Source organism: Apus apus, chromosome 22 (assembly GCF_020740795.1).
Source record: "Apus apus isolate bApuApu2 chromosome 22, bApuApu2.pri.cur, whole genome shotgun sequence".
Taxonomy (NCBI): domain Eukaryota; kingdom Metazoa; phylum Chordata; class Aves; order Apodiformes; family Apodidae; genus Apus; species Apus apus.
The window spans coordinates 6,263,663-6,286,675 of record NC_067303.1 but is presented as its reverse complement, the minus strand read 5'-3'; the positions used below and the strand labels follow the sequence as shown (position 1 = coordinate 6,286,675).

Here is a 23,013-nt window from a genome sequence, read left to right as displayed (position 1 = left end):
CGCGAGGCGCTGCCTGTTCCTCCAGAGAGCAAAGGCACCAGGAAACATTGGGGCTGCCTCTACCTCTACTGATTTTCTCACCCCAAAGCAGGAGCAGCCCTACACCCACACCAGGTGCAGGTAAGGGCTCTGGGCAAGTGGCCACGGTGGCTCCTTGCGCCGGGAGATTGTGGCGATCCGCAGGATAAACAAACACGGGGCACGAGGAGCAGCTCAGCACTGCGGGCTTCTCCTCCGTGCGTTTAATGAGGTTTCCATGTTTCATTTCAGAGACAAACGAGCGCTGCGCCACATTGGGGGGCCAAGATGGGGAGAGATTAAAAAACACAAGCTGCATAGTTCGCTGCACCCAATCCAGGAACATAATGTAACGATAATGCCAATATAAATCAGGTGGCAGAGAGATCCAGCAAGACCACGCAGGAGGGAGATGCTTCCCCAGCTCCAAGCCTCTCAATTTTGACCAGTATGCTCTTCATCACACCACTTGCCTCCCCTCCTCCTCTGCCTGGCTGCTCTCACTCACACCGCCAGACCGTCCTTCTGCTCAACTCCCCACTCCTGTGCTTGCCAACCACCTATTTCTGTTTAATTTCTAAGCAGGGGAGAAGGAAGCAGCTACAGCCCGTTGAGGGATTTCTAAACTTCAGTGGTCCCCTGGATCAAATGTTTATTTGCTTTCAGTTTCTACTGGAGCTCTTGTTCCACGGCACGAACACATTAAAAGGATGTGCTTCGATGCCCAGAAATATTAAGTATCTGAGAGGTTTATCATGCATTAAGTAATTCATTTTTTTATCCTATTATTATAATGAAACTTCCATTGTATTGCTGTCCTCTCTTTAGAACCGTTTCACTTTAACACTTTCCATCACTGAGACTGTTCAACACTGGAGATACGTTTTATTTCTTGAAAAAAAAAGAGAAAATGAGGCCACAAGGAGTTGTGCTAATGGAGGCTTTTAATTTGCTCTTCTCGGAAGAGATAGCTCTGTGGGAAGGGATCCCTTTTCCAAGAAGCTGGGGCTGAAAACATGCAGAAGCGATAAACCCAGTGCAGCTCTTTATTATTTTGACTATTGGGGGGAAGAAATTGTAGCATCCTCGAGTTATTTGTTTTCAGTTTTGGTGTGGGTTTTGGTGTTTTTGTTTGTTGTGTTATTTTTTTTTTTTTCCTTTTAGCACAGTAAAAAATGCAAATGTAAGCAAAGCAGATGCTGGCACATTCAGCTCAGCAGATCCCAAACACAATAGCGATTTTGGGTAAAACTCCCAAATGCAGCCTTTCTCCAGCTTGAATAAAGCAGCTATTCCATAATTAATAATTGATGGAATAATTGATCAGCACCACACAACCAGACCGGACGCCCTGTTAAGCCTCAGTAAATATTTTTCATTGGATTAACATTCAAATAAATGGGTAATGTAATAGGCAGCAGCAGAAGTCATATGAAAGGAGGCAGCTCCATCCCCTTTCTTTCACTTTCCTCATTTCCTAAAATTTCCCCCTCACTGTCCTCAAATGTCAGAAAGACAATTAGGGCAAATGTCATTTAACATACTCCAAGCAGACAATTTCCCAAAAGGTGGGCGCTTCCATCACCACATCTGCAGATCGGGTCATGTGCAAAGAGCTAATTTGTTACAGAAACATCATCACAAATTCCCGCAGAATCGGAAACAGGCAATTCCTTTATGTAACATCGATTGATCACCGTACCAAACACCCTGTGATTTAACTGCCCATGTTAAGGGCAGCCCCTTGGCTCTCTTTTTTAAATTGCATCTATAGCAGAGACTCGGTTTAGAGTATTACCTCTCTACATTTGGGCAGCATTCACTTAATCTCGAACTTTAAATTAATCTCTAATCTTTAAATGTGTGTCTCCTTGACAGACTTATTTCCCCCCCCCCCCCCCTCCAATCTGATTTATATCAAGCCGCTGGGTTACACTTAATACAGCATTCCTGGAGGGAAGGATGCGACGGTTAAAGCATCACTGGATTTAGTCCGTTTTATGGGATTAGCCCATTCCGGCTGTAAATCGTCCCGGGGAGCGGGGACACGGAGCGCAGGTCTCAGCAGTGCCGCTCCAGCCCTGGTCCCGGACGCCGGCCCCGGGCAGAGGATGCTCGGTGCGGTGCTTCACCCCCCGCAGCCCCGGGGCTGTGCCGAGAGCGGCTGCGGGATGGCTCCGGACCGGCCCCGCGCTCCGCTCCCAGCCCCGGCGAGCCCCGGGCACCCCGGGAGGGCGCACCGAGACCCCGCAATCCCGAGAGCGGCTCCCCCGGAGCCCCGCAGCCGCCTGTCCGGGACGGCGCACCGAGAGCTGGGAGCCCCGAGGCCGGCTCCTCCGAGGGGTGCAACCGGAGCCCCGAGGCCGGTTCCCCCGGAGAGGCTCACCCGCAGACAGCTCTCCCGGCGGGGCGCACCGAGACCCCGCAGCGCCGAGGCCGATAGTCCGGGGGGATCTCACCCAGAGCCCCGCAGCTGGCTCCCCCCGAGGGGCTCACGCAGAGCCGGTTCCTTCCCGAGGGGCTCACCCGGAGCCCCGCAGCCGGCTCCCCCCGACGAGCGCACCCGCGGCCAGCCCAGCCCAGCCCAGCCCCGCCGCCGGCAGCCCGGGACGCCCGGCCGGGCACCGCTCCCGGGGGACAGCCCGACGCCCCCCGCCCGGTTCCCGATGCTCCCCCCATCGCCCCCGGGGGCGACCTACCTTTCCGCAAAGAGTACAGCAGGAAAAAAGTTACCAGCCACATGCCATAAAGAGCAGCTGCGGCCCCGGGCTGCGGCGCAATTGCGGGCGGTGCGGTGCCGTGCGGTGCCCCGGGTGCCGCGCTGCCAGCCCGGCCGAGGTGCCCAGAGCCCAGCTCGCAGCCGCTCCTCCTCCTCCTCCCTCCCTCCCTTCTCCCGGCGAGTGGCGTCGGGAGGGTGGGCCGGGCTCCCGCACACTCCCCGCCCCGCAGCCCCCACCGAGCCGGGCTGCCCTGCCCGAGGTGCTCCGCTCCCCACAGCCCCTCTCCTCCTCCCCGGGGTGCCCACCCCACCGCTCTCTCCCGCAGCCCGGTGGGCTCGCAGCTAGGCAAACACCCGCGCCGTCCGCAGGTGCCCCCCGGGGGTCAGGGACAGCCGGGCTGTGCCGGTCACACTCGGTAAAGCCGAGCTGCCAGCCCGGGGAGGCAGGAACGCTCACTCCATCTCCATATCCCCCTGGAGTCTGCACCTCGCCTGCAGAAAGGCTCCTTGTCCCCGGGATAAGCTGTGTCCTGGCCACAGGACACCTAATTGTTGCTTCTCCTCCTCCTGGACACTTTTTAGCAGCCTGAAGACAGAAATCAGGCTTTGACAACACCAACAACTCCAGACTGTGTTGCTCCCCTGACAGGGGACACGAACAAGACCAGGGCCTAGCAGACTTCATTACACGTACATCCCTCTAGCCAGCAAATCACAAATAAATACTAGATAATGCTTCACTTTGGGGTGTATTTATCTCACGCTTAATTCAAGCCCAGGATCTTACTCCCCAAGACTTAGCTGCACCAAAACCAATTTGTCTGGACCATTAGAGCAGTTCAGAACGTCTTTTCTTCGAGCCATTATAGCAGGTTTTCTTTGCTTTCCCAAACAGCCTTTCCAATCCCAATTTGTTAGAAAACAAGCAGAAATAAAGATTGAGGCACTCCGATTTCCAGCAAAACGAGCAGGGGAAAAAAAAAAACAAACCAACACACCACGAAACAAACCCAAACCATCACGTGCTGATTTTTTTAAAAAGGCACTGGTTAGGATGGGTTGAAATCTACGGCTGTTGTTCCTCCTCCTCCTCCTCCTCCCCGAGGATGTGCTTCCCCTGCCTCCGTGCTGCCGAGCTCCGGCACCACCCCCTACCCAGCCGGTTCCCAGGCGGCCTCGGCAGCTCTGTCACGGTGCGTGGGTGTCCCCAGCACACAGCCTTCCCACGCCGTGTCCCCCCTCCCCGTCCCCGCACTGCTGGCTCACTGGCACCCCCAGCCGTGACACCGGCGTCCCGAGAGGCGGGGAAGCAGCAGCCGATGCACACCCAGCGCCCACGCACCCCTCTAGGAATCGAGGTGCGTTTCAACCACCACTTACGCCTCTGTACAGATGTTAGCCGACACTGAGCAAGGAAATTGGTATTCAGGCCCATGCCCAAGGTAACCAGCAAATCCCAGGCTCGAGGGACCCCCAGCCACGCGCCAGGGTCTGTCCCCTTCCCCCCCAGCAGCTGCTGCAGGATGGCAGCACGGACCAGCCTGCTGACAGGAACCTTCCAGCCACAAATGTGTGACAGCATTTTGCTACCCAGCACGCAAGTGCTGGACTCAGGAGCAGCTTCTAACCTTCTGCACCCAGCAGTGAACAAAGTGGGGGTCCAGGGGCTGGCAGGAGGGAAAGGGGCAGTTGGGGGGGCACTTGCTGGCACAGCACCTGCAGAGCTTCACACATCTCCATTTGAGGCACGTGTGCAGGGGGAGTAAAAGCTACTCACGGGTTCATTTTTAGCTCCCTTAGCTGTTCAACATCTCCAGTGAGTTCCCTCAGCATCCCTATCTCAGGGAACCAGCCTCTACTGAGAGCACTAACCTCACCCTGCCAAAGCTCCTTCCTCCAGAACAGGACAACATCTGCTGGCAAGATGGGAAGTAGCACATGAAGACACAACAACTAAAGGCTGACAAGGTGTATGACCGGCCCTGGGTCATGCTCGGGGAGCCATGGCAAGCCCCTGAGCTGTCTGTGCTGTTCATTACAGCCCCTTTTGCTCCCCCATGGATTGCTGCTCAGCCCAGGCCATTTGTCAGACACACATGTGGGGCTGGCAGCAGCAGGCAGGCAGCCAGGCACTCCCAGAGCTGGCTTCTGTGAGCCCACACCTGGGACTCAGAACCTGCCCAGCAGCCACCACTTAGGGACATCAGCCTTCCCACATTTGAATATGCACAGGAGGCATTTGTGCATCGCCTTTGCATGAGTGCTCAGCCTGGAAAGCTGCTACCCTGCTAACATCCATCCCCTCAGCAGGCTGGAATGGTGTCATGTGCTTCACACAGCTGGGATCGGGAAGGGCTGAAAATCATCACACTAATTATTTGGGCAGCCCTGACCTGCACTTTGGCAGCACAGAAGAGTCTCCCAGGGAGCAAGGCCAGAACTAACACACTGGGAGAACCACATCTCACACTCTCTGCAGCCACTAACCTGCTCACACGGAGCAAGCAAACTGCCAGAGCCAGCAGCAAGCCCAGCTGCACAGGTGAAGCTCGTACCAGGGAATTATCCCCCTGGCCCAAACACCACAAACAAAAGACACATAACAAATTACAGCAGCACATGGGCAATTCTAAGCCCCAGCAGTCCTTCCTCTTCAAGAAAAGGGACCCTTCACCACAGTAGACACTTCAGGAGGGTCTTTCACACAAACAACATGTTTCTGCCTCTCCCCAAGAGCACGGGACACCCCTCTAACCCAGGCAGCCTTCTTTAACCTCCCTCTCCCCAGCATTTGTCCTGGCTCTGGGCAGCATTTACACTGAGCACCAGAACCCCCCAGGTCCCAGAGCTCTGGGCCTTACAGGGGTGCCCTGTGCCCACGCAGCCTGCAGCCAGCCAGCTGCTCCCCCTGAGGGCAGCTCTTACACCAACACTTAGAAAACCCCCCTCCACACAAGCACACAGAGGGTCCTGCGGGAAAACAGCCAGAAGAAGGGTCCCAGCAGCCCCCCCAGCCCACGGCAGAGGCTCAGCAGCGGGGCAGGGAGCACCCCTGGCCCCAGGGACCGTCCCTTGCCCCGGTGACCCTCCGGCCGGGACACCCCGCACCTCCCACCCGCTCCCAGCCCCAGTTCCATGTCCTCAGCCGCCCCCTCGGGGCAAATCCCCCCGAGGAAGCAGCCGTTAGCACCACCGGGCTACTTACCGGCCCCAGCCGATTGCCACAAAGCACTTCCCACGCGGGCACGGATTTAACCTCGCAGCACCTCCCCGGGGAGCCCAACTGGCCCGCTCTGACCCCTCCGAAGGGCTGGGGAGACCGCATGACCTGCTAGCCCAGTCCCACCAGCAGCTCCAGCCAGGAAGCGAGACCTCCAGGGCGGGGCAAGGGCCGGGGGTAATTATTGAATGAGCTGCAGCTGGGCCCAGCACCTGGAGGTGGGAGGGAGGAAAGGGCCCGCCCTCCTCACCTCAGCTGGGGTTAAGGGCCCGAGCCCCTCACCCCCGAGGCTGGCCCTGAGGGGGGGAGAGATCCCCCGTCTGCCTGTGGCCATGCTGCAGCCCCGCTCCGTGCCTCAGTTTCCCCAGCGGCAGAGGGAGGGGAGAGAGCGGCTGCCACGGGGGGTGAAGGCCCCGGCAGTGGTGAGGGGCTCGTAGCTGAGTGTGGGGGGCTGGCAAGCCCGTGGCCAGGCAGATGCTGGCAGAGCAACGTGCCCCAAAACGGGATCGCCCTCCAGCCCGTGGGTCACTTGCACTGCGTGTCCGTAAGGGGCTTGTGAAGGGCTGCAGGTCCCCCGGGACCCCGTGGGCAGCGCCGGGGTTTGCTGCCCGCGCGGGCAGCCCCGGGCAGCCGGGATGCTCCGGGAACGGGGATGACTCTTCCGAGGCAAGAAGCTGGATTTTTGCTTCCCCCTAGTGTCGCGTTCAGCGCGGGCGAGAGCTCTGGCTGGGCTGGATCCACCATCCACGCACCATCCCGGCTGGTTCCCACCATCCCGGCCGGCTCCACCATCCCAGCCTGCAGCTGGGCAGGGTTTCCCCAGACCCCAGGAACACACTTGGGCGACACTCGTGGCAGTTTCTCCCCTATCACTGAGCAGTGTTTCAGCACCACGAGCCCTCGAGCCTGGCCTGGCGCCGGGGCAGCTGTCCATCGTAGTGCAAGCAGTTATTTCTTAATAACTGCTGCCTAAGGGCATGTGCAACATGGAAACGGGGGCTGAAATGCTACTTCCTGAGGTTGGGAGGATAATTTAAGGCTGCTGGAGCACTGCTGTTTTGGCAGACATGTTGCTGGTGATGGATGCGCTGCCTTTGCAGGAGCAGAACAAAGGGAGAACGAGGCGTGTGGCTGGCTCCTCGCCAGCCTGGCCCCATCTCTCCACATTGTCAAGTGTTCCTCTTTGGCTCCATTAGTCACCATTTGCTGCTCTCCTGTATTAACTAATGAGGAGACATTTTGCATTCAGGTTTGCTCGCAGGCCACATGCGTCCCCTGGCATGGTGGAGATGGGGGAGCAGGGCTGGCTCTGGGCTGGGTGAGCTGAGTGCCCTGGCTGCTGCTGCTGCCCCTGCCTTGCTGCCTCATCTCTTCACATCCAGTTGTGGATTAAACACAAGTGCTGGCCAAGCCACAGCTGGCCAGAGCCCCTCTCCCTCATACCTGTCTGCCTGTCCAGAGATTGGTGAAGTAGACAGGGAATGGCCAGTGCCAAGCAGAAGTGGTTCAGAACTGGCAGTTTTCCCAGAGGAAAAGGATGCTCCAGTTGTCCACTGTATTATTTACCCAATCCCTTTTGTGTCACAGAAAAAAGATTTACTTGGAGAAGATTAATGGCTCAAGAGACTGTGAGAGAAATCCTCCAAGATTGCCTGATTCACAGGGGAAGATGAATGCCTCCTCACTGAGGCCACAGTTCCCAGCTGTAGGCACAGAGAAAGGGCTGTGGGGCTGGGGGCTCATCCCATGGGGCATCCTCCAATGGGGGTCATTACTGCCCCATCCAGACGCTGGGAAAGCAGGAGCCTCTCACTGAGGCAGCCGCAGGAGAAATGCAGCCAAGCTGATACATGGTGGCTTTTCCCCTTGGCCTTCCCAGTTTCCCACTCCCACAGCTCCAGGACTCTGTGTCCAAGGCAAAGGGCTGTGCAGGCAGGAAGAGGAGCAGAGCCCTGCCTCAGAAGCTCCTCAAGCCCATGTGCCAGCCCAGTGAGCAGGGGCTGCTGGCAGCACCCCTGCCCCAGCACAGGGAGGCAGGGAGGGCACATGCACTACACATCACTGAACTTGCTTATCCCTTTCCCCTGCTCCTGGTTCCCAGGCTCCCTGGCTCCATCCTGGAGGGGACACTCAGCCAGGCTGCTCACAGTTTTTAGCTCCCACAGTGGCCTGGCCTCCAAACGTGACCTCCAGCAGCATGTCCTGCTCCCCTGCTGCACACCCTGCCAGGGTCCCCAGCCTGCAGCACAGTCCCCGGGCCCCAGCCAGGGTGTGCAGGTTGTGCAGGGTGTGCGTGCACACGTGGGTGTCCACAAGCCCTGCAGAATAATGCTATTAATGCCATCTGGTGCCGAGACAGAGATCCCCCTGTGCAGGGAGCCAGACACGGCTTTTCACTCCCCTTAATCTCCTCCCTGGGAGCTGCAGGGGCTCTGTCTGTGGGGGCACAGGCACCCTGAAGGGCATGCCTGAGGAAGAGGGTATTTTAATTTATTTTCATTCACTGGCTGCCTTCCTGGCTTCCTTTAGCTCCTTCTTTAACTGGACAACCACACTGCACTCCTCACTGGTGAGGACCAGGGGCTGGAGCAGGGGGTGGGCAGGGCCAGCTCTGCGGCCAACCAACCCTCCAGCTTGTCTGAGCTGTTAAACAGGAGCTCTTCTCCTCCTGCCAAAAGGTCTCCAGTCCCTATTCAAACTGAGCAAAGCTGCCATGAGTCTCTATTAGTGGGTCAGTGTCAAGGCAAAATTATATTTAAAAGTAATCTCCTTACAGTGTTAAATAAGCACCTCAGATTAGACAAATTGCATGGATTTTGTCTAATAACCTTCCCCCAGTTAATCCTATTTTACTGTAATGTCTGACCTCAACTGAAGCCCAGATGGGCCAGGTGAGCCAGTTTCTCCTCCATCAGTGCTGGGATGGTTGGGCTTCCAGGAGCAACACAGGTTTAAGCACTCCAGGGGCTGCACACCCAGCGGGGGCTTCAGATCCAGAGCAGAACCCTCCCTGAGTCAGGCAGGAGCCCTTACTGACCCTTCCCAATGGCATCTGGCTCTGCCATGGCCCCTGCTCTGCCTGCCCAGGGTGAACCAAGTCACCCCACACCTGCAGGGGAAGGGGCCGAGGGGGCTGGGGGCTGTGGGCTAGAGGGGAAAGCAGCCCCTGGAGCTCCAGGGGCCAGCAAAGCTGCCGTGGAGGTTGCCCAGCTGGTCACTAGGTGTCTGTGTTGCTCCAGCTCACCAGTGAACCTCCCTCCTCGCTTTCCACCGGGTTGCCAGAGAGTTCTGTTGCTTTTTGGTTATTTTTGAAGGGTTGTTTCTGTATCTACCCAAAGCTGAGGCAGGCTGAGAAACCACAGAGCTGGACGCAGCATCCCAGCCCCGTCCTTGCCTGAGAAGATGCCTGGATGAAGCCTCCAAGGAAGCCCGTGCACAGACAGCAGGTGCCCACAAGTGCATGGTGGGGCAGGGCTGTGGACCCCTTGCTATGCACCCCTGGGCTGCAGGATTTGGGCACCCACAGCTCACCCTCACAGAGACCCTGGTGACAACCCCGGATGGAGCTGACCAGCTGCTCCTGGCCGTGGCCATGTGGAGGAGTCAGTGGAAAGCCTTCCTGGGTCTGTGATGGAAGATGGCTGCAGGGCAGAAGTCACTGGTGCCTGGCCAGGAAAGTGGGCGATTCAAATGCCTCGGGCACAAAGCTTAACCTCTCTCAGCTTGAACTTTATTAGCCAAGGAACTCCTGAGGGATCTAACAAGAGGGGAAAGCACGAGGGCAATTTGTGTTCTGGCCTTGCCTGGGGTGGGCAGGGTAATGGATCCACTGGAGCACGGTAAGGGGTGGCCATTAGCAAGGACTCCTCTGCTGGGGATGAAGCTCTGCTTCCATGGCAGCTCTGAAACCAGAGTGGGAGGGTTACATGGCCAGAGAGGTCAGCGTGGATGTAGCTCCTCTACTCCTGAGGCAAACGCTCACCGAGGTCCTTCCCCAAAGCATGGGGGGCCTGGCTGCAAGTGGGGTGCAACCTACCGGCAGCTATGGGTCCTCTCCACTGCCTTGTCTGTGGGGCAAAAAGCAAGGGGGGATGTGTTATGCTGGGCAGGGCAGCTGAGACGGGAGGGACAGTGAGCTGGGAACCTGGCAGGACTCGCGTGGGGAGGAGAGAGGAGCCTGCTTTAAAACCATGCAATACCCACCTCCTCTTCTTCCCTCCGCAGTGGAACCGCTGGCCTGGGGGCAAGAGGAGCAACTGAGGCTTTTTGTGGCTGGAGCCTTCTCCCCCCCACATTGCATCCCACCCAGACCCCACGGCTGCCCTAACCACACAGTGCTGGTTGGGAGCCCACTCAGATATCTGTCCTTCTCCTTAAGCTGCCCCTGTGACTGCAAGTGCAGGCAGTTTTCTTCTCTTTCTCCCCAGAACTGCTGTGCAATGTCACTGGGGGCAGCTGCGACGCTGTGGCTGCCCTGGGCTGCTGTGGGCAGGGTTGCAGAGTGCCCCCCATGCCCAGCACCAGGTCTCTCCAGGAGCTGCCCAGGTCTGAGGGCTCTGGGAAAGCTGCGCTCTCACCCTGGAAATGTCAGTTTTCTCTGCTATTTTTAATTAGTGACCTTCCCTCCAAAGCCCTGATGCTGGCAGGGAAACATGAAATGTTTATGTGGTCTCCTTCCCAACTCGCTCTGTTGGGAGCTTGCCTAGATAGAAGTTTCCCAGGCAGCTGCAGCTGTGGGTGATGCCCACCCCCTGTGTGGTGGGACAGGGTCTGCAGCCCCCCAGCCTTGGCACCCTGTCTGGAGCAAGTAGGGCAGTGAGCAGAGAAGGGGCCACGTGCAGGCGATAGAACTGAGGGGTCTTCCAGCCCACCCAAAGCACTTACTGAGGATGATGAGGAGCCCAACGACGAAAGCCACAACAGCAAAGATGAGCCCCCCGTGGCGGATGGTCTCATAGTCTGGGGAGAGGTGAGCCAAGCCAGCATCAGTCCAGGGCTGAGCCCCCAGCTGGGAGCCCCCCAGCCCTGCCCATCCTGCTGCCCCCAGACCCTGCACTGCCCAGCATCCACTCACCGTAGCTGAACCTGTCCAGCCCCTGCTCGGGAGCTTGCTCTGGAAAAGAGGAGAAACCCAAGTGACAGCCAGGGCCTGGGCTAGTGGTGGCACCGGGATGGGGATGTGAGGAGGGAAGGAGCTGGGAAGGAGGGCTGCAAGCAAGGGTGCTCCTGTTTCCTTTAGATGTAGCTGAGCCAGTAAAAACATTCCCGAATTCCTCTTTTTCACCCCAGGAAGCTGAGACTTCACGGTGCATTCACAGGCTGGATTTGCAGGATGTCTGGGAGTCTGCCCGGGAACTGCTGCTGCCTACAAGGCTCAGTGAGGACTCTGCTCCGTGGCACAAAGCACCCAACAACCCCTCCAGCCTTGTCACACCACCAGGATCATCCTTCTGACAGCTGTGTGTGGCTCGAGCCACCTTACCTGGCTGCACGTCCTTCTGCCAGGAGCCGTTTGGAAGCAGAAATCCCCCTGAGAAGCCAAACACCGGCCAGCACCAATGCACCGGAGCCCTGGAGATCCATCCCCGCCCCTCCCCTGCACCCTCCACAAGAGCCTCGCCCATGCAGGCTCCTGCCTGGCAGGAGGGACCATGGAGATGTCCGCATGAAGGCGTCTGTCCCCCCTGGGAAGCTCCTTTTGGGGGGTCTGAGCAGGGTGCCCCCCACCCACCCCGCTCCTGCAGCACCCTTACCATTACCCATCGCGCTGGCGTTGTTGTCCGGCGGGTGGCTGGCTCTGGGAGTGGGCACCCACGGGAAAGCAAATTAATTGGGAGACAAACCTCATTAAACATTAACGGCCTGGGTGTAATATTTATCGCAGTCACGAGGGGAGGCACAGGGCTCCCGCCTGCCTTTGGGAAGGAGGCCCAGGAGGGGAGGGTAGGCTGGGCACCCACCGTGCCAGCTGGCAGGGAGGGCTGGGCACCCCAGGGCTGCAGGTGTCCCTGTCCTGTCCCAGCCAGGAGTTGGGTGACACACCCTCCCTCACCTTCCCCACGTCAGGCCAACTGGGCTTCACCCCCTGCAGCGAGGTGAGCCCGAGGTGGGGGGCCAAGGGATGGGCTGTGCCTGCCTTTTGCTAGAGAGAAGCAGGCGCTGTGCCCCATCCCCACAGCCAGACACACAGAGTCCCAGAATGGCCAGGTCAGCCCCTCCCAGCTGAGCACCAAGCTATCCTGAGGGGGTCCTGCAGCACTGGGGTGGGTACCGAGATGCTGTGCCCCCGGAGATGCTGTGCCAGGCAGCCAGGCCAGATGCCAGGAGGGCTGTTCCATCCAGTTTGCTCTAATCTCACCATCAGCAAGAGGGAGTCACGCGCCTGAGCCCATCAGCCCCAGGGGGGCTGGGGGAAGCTGGTCCCCAGGGAGCCATGGCCCTTGCCATGCCTGGGGCTCACTCCTGGAGCCCAGAGTGGCTCAACTCCAGCACCACGGGGTGAAGACAACCCCGGGGGGCGGTGCGTGGGGCTGTCCTGCCATCACAGCGCTCGGCATCCCCCATCAGCAAGGGGACACGAGGTCCTGACACGCCGAGGGACAAGGGGGCTCTGTGCCGGCCTCCCTCGGGGCTGCAGGGCCGGGCTCAGTGCCCACGGGCTCCCTTTCACACCAGCTCTGGCTGTTGTTGAACCTGCTGCTGGCTGCAGGACAGAGCGGGGCAGGGAGGGGGCTCAGACCGCCCGCACAAAGCCCGTCTGTGCTGCCTCTGCTCCCCTCTGCCCCAGCCTGGCTGCCGGCACTGCCCGGCGCCGAGGGACAGCTGGGACGCTGCCACCAGCTCACCCAACAGCTTTGGAGCCCTCAGCCCCTGTCCTGCTCCCCACAGCCTTTCCCCCGAGCCCTGGAAAGGCCACGGCCCCCGAGACAAGGCTGCCAGGCACCGATAGAAACAACACTTTATTCCTTTCCCCCCCGTAGGTCACAGCGCAGGACTCGCCGGTCCTTCAGCACAGCAGCACACTCGCCCATTTAAAAGGAAACACAATAGCTCGGTTTATTTTACAACAGTCAGGACTTTGCCATTTCTACACACCACAGGGATTTCTTTGTTCCGTGTTAACACCGACAGCACACGACAGACAGCACGGGCACTGCGACGGGGGACAGGCAGGGAGCTGAGGCGCCAGGCTGGTGTGGGCTCTGCTCAGCCCAAGGCAGGAGGGAGCAGAGCCCTCCACAACAGCCACCAGGACAAGAGGGGACAGGGTGCCCAAGACACAGTCCCTGTACCTCCCACAGATGGGACAGAACATTTGTCAGGGTCACCAAGGGATGCAAAGCACACAGGGACACAGGGCAGGCCCACGGCGGCACGGGGGGCATGGCAGGAACCCCTCTGAAAACCACCCTGGAGGACAAGAACCCCTTCCTGAGCTCTGAGGCATTTCAGTGCAGCCCTGGGGATCCTGCACTGTGGCCCAGGCTGGCTCTGCCTTGGCAAGTACCCACGACCAAGCCAGCAGTCCCCAGCCCCAGTTTTTTGTGCCCACGGGCTTGGGGCAGGGGACAGACCCACAGGTTTGCCTCCGACCCACAAACAGACACGAGGTGACAAAAGCCTCCGGGCTCAGCCCCTCCAGAGCTGGCACGTCACTGCAGTGCAAGCTCAGGTGCACAAAGCCCCCAAGCTACCCCACAGGGAAAAGGGACAGTTGGCATCAGGGGGCTGACAACACGTAACCACCACGGGACAAAACACAGCACTGACACACGAGGCCGTGTCCCAGACCACAGCACAGGGAGTGACAAGGCATCAGGAAGGGCAGGGAGCACCAGCAGGAAACACCTCTGCCCCTTCCATGCCAGAGACAAGCAAGGGCAGGTTCTGTTTCAGCCTGTTTATCTCTTCAGCCCCAGCTGTGTTTGACCTGCTCTCCACCATGGCCACCTCATGAGCAGGCAGAGCAGGGTCACCTCCCTCTCTCACAGTGTCACCATGCTGAGGGATTTCACGGGCTTCTCTGCCACCACAGCATTCCCTCATGTTGGAGACAGCATCCCAACACAGCATGGTTTTAGCCAGGGACACGAATGGGGAGCTCCTTTCAGCCAGGTGCCACCACCTCGGGCAGTGGAGCTGTGGGACCCCCCTGGCTTGCCCTGGATGTGCGGGAGGATTATTGCTGAAATGGCAACGTGTGGCCCAGAGCCACACTGGGCAGACCACAAAACACCACGAGGATGGTCCCCAAGCCCTGCCCAAAGCCAGCCAGGGGGAACCAGGAGCCTCCAGCCCCGGGGAAGGTTTGGGGCACGCCAGGCTCTGCTGCAGCAGGTTCCCTGCCCTGCAGCCCCCCAACCCTTCCCCAGGGCTCCCATTCCCAGGCTTGGGGGTCAGCACCCGCCGGTCGTACACAGCCTGAATCACACGCACAGCACGAGAAAGGTGAAGAGAAAGTCACTATTACAACATCAGCAACAACGAGCCCTAGAGGCAACGATCATCTCACATCAAGGTTACACACCACCGGAGGCAGAGAGGACGGTGAGCGGAGTTTAGTCGGGTTAGTAAACAGAGAACTGGTGCTGGAGCACAGAGGGTAACACAGACACAGCAGCTTCGCATCTCCTCAGAGGGACCTGTTGCTGCCTTTTCAGTTTCTTCGCAGGCCACTGGCATCTGCGGTCCGAGCACCTGCCCTCGGGTCTCTGGGTCTGCGTGGGAAGGAGAGCAGTGAGTCAGGCTGGGAGCAGCACTGCTGCCTTTCCCTGCGTGGGCTCGTCCACCAGCAGCACAAACCCTGCTCCCATCAGCAGGGGCTCCAGACTTCCCCCTTCTCCAAACATAGGGGCCACAGCCTGAGAGCTCAGGGGAACCCCAGCTGCAGGAGAGGAGCAAGACACCCTGAGGGAGTTGCATTCTCTCTGCTTGGGGGTCCTAAAAACAAAACCACTTTGGGGTGGAGAAGCACAAGGAAAGGAAACTTAACGCAAGGGAAAAGCCAGGCAGATCCTTCCTTCTCCTGGAGGGCTCGCCAAGCACAGGACACACAGGACCTCACCAGAACTGGATGGGTCACTGCCACAGCCCATACCAGTGCTCCCCCCTGCACTGTGCTGGGGGTACAGAGCTGCCCAATTCCAGCAGACTGGTCTACTGGGGGCCCTGCAGTCACCTCCGTGCACAGTCCCCCCTTCCCTGGTGCCACCACCCACCCTGGCCTGGCCCTCCTGCTCAGCCCTGGGACTCACCACATGGCTCTTGCTCAGTTCTCTGCTTTCTGCGCTCCCGTGGCTGCAAAGGGAAGAGCCAGGGGGTTGGCAGTGCCCGCCCGGAGCCACGAGAGCAGCTGCAGGGCAGGCAGGGCACAGCACAGGCCACCTTACCATTCGAGGTGATCAGGGTCTCAGCCTGAGCCTCCTCATCCCCCGGAGCTCTGCAAGAAGAAGAGGTGCCCAGTGAGAGGTGGGACCTGCACCCCGTGCCAGGAGGTTGGGTACTCAAGAGCACTGGGGCACAGTCCAGAGCAGCCCAAAGGATGCTCCAGGAATGCAGCCCCCCCTGCCAGCTGCAGGAGGGAGCTTGGGAAGAGCTGAGCAGCTCCCAAGGGAGATAGGGAGATGTTCCCCTTACTCACCTGGGCTTCTGGTTGAAACTGCACCTGCACCTCCTGCCTGCGAGGGAAGAGAAACTCCATGAGCATGGCAAAGTGGGAATGGGCTACGGCCTTTCCCGACAGCCAACCCCCATGGGAGCAGCCCCCACTGCCCCTGCACCCGCCTGGTCCCCACTCACTGAGTATAAGGAGAATGCCAACGGTGAACAGGACCACAGCAAACACCAGCCCCCCGATCCTCAGGCTCTGGTAATCTATGGGGAGGAGACAAAGGGGCTTGTTCAGGCGAGGGGGCAGCACCCAGGCACATCCCACACGCAGGCACACCCCTGCCAGTGTGCCCGGCCCCATGCACAGTGATGCTCACCATAGTTGAAGGGGTCCTCCTCTTCCTTCTCCTTCTCCTTCTCCTGGATGGCCACTGGAAAGCAGCACACACGAGGGTGTGAGGCAAGCCCCATGCCTCACTCCAGCCCCCCTGGACCAGGAGAGACTGTCCCCCAGGGTCCCTGCAGCCCTCTCCCACACCCCTGCCTGCAGGAAGCACTTGTCACCTACCATCTGCCAGGGCTGCTGGCACCAGCAGGGAGCACAGAAAGATCAGCACTGCCTCCATGGCTGCTGCAAGAGAGGGGAGAGGTGGGCTCAGCACCCAGGTGGTGATGGAGGGCATGGTGATGGGGCTGGGGTGCCTGGCGGGGGCTACAAGCAACCCCCTCCCCCCAAGTCATATGGGAGGCAGGGCTGTGCAGCCCCCCTGGGAGAAGGAGCCAGGTTGGCCCTAGGAAACAGCTGGGGGCTGTGATACCTGGTGCTGCCCAGACTGGAACATGGTGGGTCAGGAGCACAAAGAAGGGGAAGCGTTTGAGCAGACAGACAGGAGAGATGGACAGACAACCTTTTTGTAGGGGTCTGTGGTCCATGTTCCACCACCTCTGCACCGCTGGCTCTGCTCCTGGCACAGATCTTGGTGCAGTCTCAAAGTTGTGCTGCAGGCAACGGGGCCAACACAAGGGCTGTGATCTCTTCATCAAGGTCAATACCATGCCCTTCACCCAGAGCATACTTTAATTTGTCCCAATTAGCATAGCAATTACAGCATGTTCCTACAATGAGGCCAGTGGCTCTGGTGGGACATGAGCTCACAGCCACACTTGCCCCCCCCCAGCTCTCCACACTCACCTTCAGCAGCAGCAAGAGGAGACCACAAGCACCCCTTGGTACCTCCTCACAGCCTGTCCCTGCCCTGGTGTGGTGGGCACCCATCCAGAGCAGGGACCCTTCCCAAGGGATGCCAGCCAGGGTGCAACAACCCTGTGGCAGAGGCTGCACATCTCCATGCCCTGAGCTGCTGCTGCATCCATTTTTGGGACACCCTGGCTGCCAGGCCAGGCCCACACCAGGCAGTGCTGCTCAGCAAGGGGAGGGCCCCGCAGCACACACACGTACCTATTAGATGGCCCCAGCACAGCGGGGCCGGCACCAACGTCCTTTCTCCTCCTCCCGAGGGAAGAGGAAGCGCCCGACGAGAGGGCTGGTGGCCATACATGGTGTGGGAAAATGAAGAGGGCTTGTGCTGGCGCAGGAGGGAGGGGGGTTATCAGCACCCTGCAGCACACCGATAGCAGCGAGTGCTGCAGCTGCTGCGCTGGATTAGTGCCGATAAGAGAGGGGCCCTCGACAGAGCAGGAATTCAGCTGGCTGAGGGACGCGCGTCCCCGGCATGCTGCTATTCACCCTCTCCAGAGCCTGACCTGATTTGGATGTGACCTCCATCCCAACCAACCCAGCTGCCAGCCATGGGGGGAGGCAGCTCCTCGGGGCACCAGGGTCCCCCCCAGTCCTGCCACACCAGCCCCTGGTGCTGCCTTCGGGAGCCAGCTCCCATCGAGGGCAGGGAGCACGCTTCCACAGCCCCATTTATTCACCAGAACAAGCAGCATCCCATGATAATTCACGTCCTTCCCTCTTCCATGCCTTGTCATTTTGAAGTAAACGTGTCTCCTCCGAAGGCAGGAGGGCTCCATCTCCCTCTCCCGCAGCTGCCGCGTGCCGCTGCCTCCCCGCGCCACCACGAGCTCCCTCCTCCACTGAGGCACGTAATTCTGGATAATTACCAGGTCTTAGAAACATCTACAAAGAACCCAACAGCTGGTGACATAGTAACTTCTAGCTGCACATTTTTCTGTGGTTTTTATTTCGCGTCCTTTATCTATTTACCGCTGAGGCTGCCAGAGGAAAATCAGTGTCATTACCCAATGGGAGGGTTCTGTATGTGCACAAGGAGATGCAATACAGCACATACCATTGCTAGATGAACAGTATTAATTGGCTCTTATAGCATATTAATGATGCCTTTGTTTTTGAACAAATAATTCATCAGATTTTCACTGTGTTTTTTTGCCGTTATTTGACTACTCTTGAAGCAGCTGCTCACTGGGAAACATACCCACCCAGCCCCGAGCCACGCTGCCCCAGCCAAGGTGAAGGGAACCCCCTCCCCAGCAGCCACAGCTCCCAGAGCAGCTCTGAAAACAGGAGCCATGTTGCTCGGAGTGTTTGCAGCAAGAACAGAGGCAAACACCTCCCAGCCCCAGCACCCGGAAAAGGCTCTGCTCCCCCTCTCCCCTCTGCCAGGCAGGGGGCCAGCACGGGGCCCCACTCAGCCCCAGATGTTGTTTCCACTCCTCTGCTCAGCTTCTGGCTTCTCGCTCTCAGTTCAGCAGAGATCCCTTCTCCGCCAAGCCAAGCACACAGCACACATATGTTCTTTGTTTTTCTAACTCAATCCCTAAAATTCACACGCTTCCTCCACGCTGCAACTTCTCTCCACAGGAGTTAAACCATCGGGATTGGCAGTGCCCTTGCTCCAAAAACAAACACGGCATGCTGGAGTGCAGACGAGCCCAGCTCTCCTCCAAGGAAGCATATGCCTTGTGAAGCACCACAGGTTTTTTTGGGGTTGTTTCAAGCTGGCCCACCCACTTTCTCATGAAGCTGAAATAAATTGAGAAGAGCAAACACCGCGGAGGGTTTTGCCGGCCGCCCTGCCTGCGCCTGCGGACCGGAGGTGCTGCTCCCTGCCCTCTGTTCCTGCTGAATCCAGCTCTGCTTTGGCACAGGAAAAAAAAACCAGCTGCCCGACGGGCGAGGGCAGCCCCGGCCCGGCCACATGGGTGTCACAAACCACCCTGGTTTGTCCCCATTGGTGACACAAAATTTGCAGACACCAAAGCGAGCAGCCGCACCAGCCCTGGGGCAGGGGCAGCACGCTGTGTGTGCTGCTTGAGCCAAAACAGGGCTTTTTCCTGTTAAAAAGGCAAGGTCTGCCTAGATACAGGGAGAGGCAGAGCAGTGCAGGAAGTGGGGCTGCAGTGACCCCAGCTCTCCTTCCCCCTTACCTCAACCCAATCTGCAGTTTTAAGAGGGAAAACCAAGTATTTATCTCCCATCCCTACCTGTGTGACTGAGCAGGTGCCAGGAGGCATCAAGCACTTGAGAGAGGCTCCCAGGGGACAGATGCAACAATGCAGACCAAGGCAGCACGTGGAGTTTGCTATCTGGGGGCTCTTGCCAGTGCTTTCCCTCACCCTCTCTGGTGGGACAGGGATGAGACCAGGCTGAGAGGAAGAACCTTGTGTCCAGAGACAGCCAGGGCTGAGCTGCCCCACAGCCTGGGTGTGCAGGTGGTGCCTGGGCAGCCACCCTCACCCCTGCGCGCCCTGCTCTGGGATGCTCAACACGCTTTGCTCCATGCAAGGCTCAGTCACAGCTCTCCCTCAGCCTCCTGCTTCTGGATAATCCCTCCTTGCCATTCTGCATGTCGGGTTAGCCCGTGTGCCTGCATGGAGCGTGTGTGTGACCAGTGAGCATCCAGGCAGGCAGACTCAGTCCCTCCTGCCCACTGACGTGCTGCTCGCCACCACACGGCAAATCATGCCAGAGCAAGGCAGGTGAATTGGTAATGAATCTTTGAATCTCAAAGTCACGTTTTCCTCTTTATCATTCTGCATAAATCTGCCCTGTCGAGTCTCAGCCATCACAGCGTAACGTCGGGCAGCCTCCTCCTTCTGTCGGAGTCCTCAGGGCATCTCCCAAAGATCAGACCTAGTTAAAATCTCTAGTTTCTGTGCAAGGCCCCCAAGACTGCGACAGCAGTGCTCACTTGCCTGGAGCACTTCAGAGTGTGCATGTGTGAATGGGCATTTCCAGCTATGCATAGATGTGCTCTTCTGCCATTTCACGTCACCATCAATCTAGCTGTTAACGTGCCTGTTGCTGTGCCTTGTGCTCCTAAATGAGAGGGAAGGAGAGACTTCCAGCCCTCGCCACGCTGACATGGACGGCGCTTCCCAAATTTGGTTCTGATTCAAAGGCTGCCTGGATAGAAGACCAGGTTTGGAGCATGGCCCCAAAGCAGAGGATATTCAAAGGAAATCCTCTCCAGTAGCGCTAGGAACCCCAACTTCAGCCCTGCTTCTGCTGAACAAGACTCACACACAGATCCCCAGGGACCAGCCCTGACTGGGTCAATGCTGCAAGAACACAGGATCACAGGGGATGGCTGAACACGGCGAAGTAGCGCCCTGTGTGCACCCTGTGCTGCGCCCTCACCTGTGCCCTGCAGGGCTTCTCCCAGCCCTGGGCAGCTGGACCTAAACCATTGAGGAGCCTCAGCCACAGCTACCCAACCACATCTGGCTCCCACACAGCCCCTGGCCCACCCCGATGACACTCAAGGAGAGGCAGCAGGCAGGGAAGAGCGAGGCCAGCCCTTCATTTGAGGCAAAGCTCCAGCACTGCCACTGCAGAGCTAATGGCTGCCCAGCAGTGCTGGCGTCGGGAGAGCAGGCAGGGAACCCAGCCCTGGGCAAGCAGTAACACCCCTGCCCTGTCAGGAGGCTGCTGCTCCTCTTCCATCCTTGTTTGCTCAACAGATACCGGGTGCTATAAACCAGACCAGTGCCACTGCCTCCCACCACACCCAGCTCTCCCCAAGCCTCTCTGCATGGTGTCTGAACCCTGGGCTCTGTGAGCTGGACAGGGCACGACCAGGGACCAGCACAACAGGAATCAAACAGGAGCAGTAAGAAGCATAGGTTACCTGCTAGATCCTGGTGGCAGGAGAAGTCCAGATCACCAGAAAAGACTGAAACAGGAGGGTATGAGAAGCTGTTTCAAGCTCCCTGTGTCCTGGGGTGCCACAACCTGCTCAGCAGAGCATCAGAGAGCAGACATTTTCTCCATTCTCTCCGCTGCTGCCATCACTCTGGAGCACTGCTGAGCACGAGCAGCCATCCCCACCAGGCGTGGCTGTTGTCCCTGCCAGCACCGTGGTGGCCACAAGCTGTGAGGAGGGACAGCTGGGTGGCACAGCCCCTCGGCAGGACGCTCCGTGCTGCCCGGTGTCTTCTCTGTGCTCCAGCAGTGACACGACAGCCACGGAGCTCGGTGGCCTCTTTACACTTCGGAAACACACAAACACCCCCAAAAACAAACACAGGGGAACAACCAGACGTGCAGACATCAGTTTGCTGCACTGGGGAGTTGTCCAAAACTCCTGGCAAAGCTGGGGCGCTCCTCGATGCGTTACCCCAACGGACAAGTTTCAGGGAGCCAACCAGAATTCCAAGGCAAGCGTGAAGCACGAGTGTGATGAGAGGAAGGTGCAGGCAGCCCCACACCTCCCAGGCTTGGCTCCACAAGCCAGCGAGCCCGCGAACACGCTCTAACAGGTGGCCTGGCTCTGCAGCCACTGCACTTTCCACTGGCAGCTTTCCCGGGTGCTCTCCCTGCCACTCCACCTCGGAACCACGCTCCTGCTGCACCGGCAGGGACTCACAAACCAGCAGTGAAACCACCCGAGGGGACTGCACATCCCACCAGGACACGCCAGCAGCTCAGGCTTGCTGAAACGGGTGCAGAGCTCGGCTCCAAGTCCTAACCCCCATGCAGAGGCTGCTCCTTCATGCTGCAAAGCTTACTCACATCCACACAAACCACCTGTCACTTTCCCTCCCACAGACATATTCCTGCAAGATCCGAGTTCCACCACATGGACTCCAATAGCTGTTTCTTCAGGAAGCACTAATTACGCACCCCGAGAGACACGCTCATCCTCCCGCCTTCCCGGGATAAAGCACTCGGCTGTTTATGTATCGCTACGGTGTTACTAAAATATTTAACAACAGAAGCCAGGATGCCGTCAAACACTTGGAGAGGAGGATTCTGTCCCTGTTCCCCCCGAATCGCGGGCACGACCGAGCCCGGGGAGGCAGGGCGTGCCCGAGGGCTGCCCGCGGTGGGCTCGGGTGGGGGCGGCTGCTCAGCCGGGGCATCCTTCCCAGCACGGGGGGCTGGTAACCAGGCAACGGTGGGATGAGGGAAACCATGGTACCCGGCGTTGCCATGGCAGCCGCCAGGGCCGGGGCTGCGGGCGGCCCGAGGCGCGGGGGGTTGCCCCGGGGCACCGGTCCGGGTACCGCGGGGCGGGGGTCGCACCGCTCCTCGACGGCTTTCCCGGCAGAACCGGGCTGCGGCAGCAGGGCCGGGCTGCACCCCCGAGCCGGGCACCCCCGTGGCTGGGGCAGCCCGTCCCGAAGCCCCCTCCCCGTCCCCCGTGGTTCCGCGTCGACCGGACCCACCTGAGTTCTCCGGGCCGGGCAGGAGCGGGCCGGGCTGTCGCGCCCCGCTGCTCCGGGCGGTGCCGGTTGGGAGCGGAACGGAGCGGGGCGGAGCGGGGCCTCCGCACAAAGGGGAGGGGGCGGGAGGGGGCGGGCTGAGGGGGCGGGGGGCGAGCGAGGATGGGGCCGCCCCCCAGAGCCCAGGGGTTCTTGCGCTGGGACCCCTCGAAGGGAACGGGAGGCCCCTGGGCAATGGGCTGAGAGGCGGGGGGGGACCCCCTAGGACATAGAGACAGGGGCCGGGGACCCTCCCCGGCGTGCCCGGACAGCTCTACCCCGTGTATCCCCCCGGCTCTGCCCCCCAGCTCTGCCCCTAGGCCCCCCTGCAGCCGGGGGCCAGGCTGTGCACGCTGCCCGGAGGGGTGGGGAGGCTGCTTGGCTCTGAGACCCCCGGCAGCAAGACACGCCGCACGCAGGGTGCAGCTGAGAAGGGGACTCACTTACCCCAGGATTCGAAACATTCTTCCCAGAGAGGGGAGCCCGGCTGGACTCTGCCCCGTGTCGTGCAGAGGTAGCTGGGGAACAGCGAGTGAGCAACAGCCTGGGGGAGCTCTGCTGAGGGAGACAGAAAATGCAGAGATCAGTTGGTAAACAGTGTCTCCTGCTCACTGGCTCCCAGAGCAGCAAGACACAGCTAGGGATGCCAGGTGGCCCAGTTCACACTGCTCAGTTAGGTCATGAAAACAGCCTTTGGGTCTTGCCCAGAGCAGGTCAGAAACCAGCACCAGTTACTTCAGACAGTCATGGCAAAATG

The 23,013-nt window shown here is 59.2% G+C and overlaps 3 protein-coding genes across 10 annotated transcripts in view; all 3 read right to left on the bottom strand.

The window, feature by feature from the left end:
* DSCAML1 (DS cell adhesion molecule like 1) overlaps positions 1-2,814 on the bottom strand; it is a 91,014-nt gene extending 88,200 nt beyond the window's left edge. Inside the window, exon 1 of one of the 2 annotated variants that reach the window (XM_051638402.1) lies at positions 2,718-2,814. In XM_051638402.1, coding sequence (XP_051494362.1) covers positions 2,718-2,760 — 43 coding nt within the window. In that variant the 5' untranslated portion in view covers positions 2,761-2,814. The remainder of the gene's footprint in view (positions 1-2,717) is intronic. The other variant, XM_051638403.1, reaches the window with a different exon arrangement.
* Positions 2,815-9,999: 7,185 nt separating this feature from the next.
* FXYD2 (FXYD domain containing ion transport regulator 2) lies at positions 10,000-11,767 on the bottom strand. The gene is made up of 5 exons (XM_051638319.1): positions 11,711-11,767; positions 11,032-11,070; positions 10,842-10,916; positions 10,161-10,194; positions 10,000-10,024 (listed from the first exon to the last, which is right to left on the bottom strand). The coding sequence occupies exons 1-5, from the start codon at positions 11,718-11,720 to the stop codon at positions 10,000-10,002; spliced, it is 183 nt and encodes a 60-aa protein (XP_051494279.1). The 5' UTR covers positions 11,721-11,767.
* Positions 11,768-12,899: 1,132 nt separating this feature from the next.
* On the bottom strand, positions 12,900-22,808 carry FXYD6 (FXYD domain containing ion transport regulator 6). 7 transcript variants are annotated; one of them, XM_051638613.1, is made up of 9 exons: positions 17,026-17,178; positions 16,475-16,565; positions 16,135-16,197; positions 15,944-15,997; positions 15,756-15,830; positions 15,598-15,634; positions 15,347-15,396; positions 15,212-15,254; positions 12,900-14,674 (listed from the first exon to the last, which is right to left on the bottom strand). In XM_051638613.1, the coding sequence occupies exons 2-8, from the start codon at positions 16,497-16,499 to the stop codon at positions 15,226-15,228; spliced, it is 333 nt and encodes a 110-aa protein (XP_051494573.1). In that variant the 5' UTR covers positions 16,500-16,565; positions 17,026-17,178; the 3' UTR covers positions 12,900-14,674; positions 15,212-15,225. The 7 variants fall into 7 exon arrangements, with proteins under 7 accessions (XP_051494573.1, XP_051494577.1, XP_051494574.1 ...); XM_051638617.1 differs by lacking the exons at positions 16,475-16,565; positions 17,026-17,178 and adding an exon at positions 22,704-22,808; XM_051638614.1 differs by lacking the exons at positions 16,475-16,565; positions 17,026-17,178 and adding an exon at positions 22,221-22,307.
* Between the last annotated feature and the right edge of the window lie 205 nt (positions 22,809-23,013).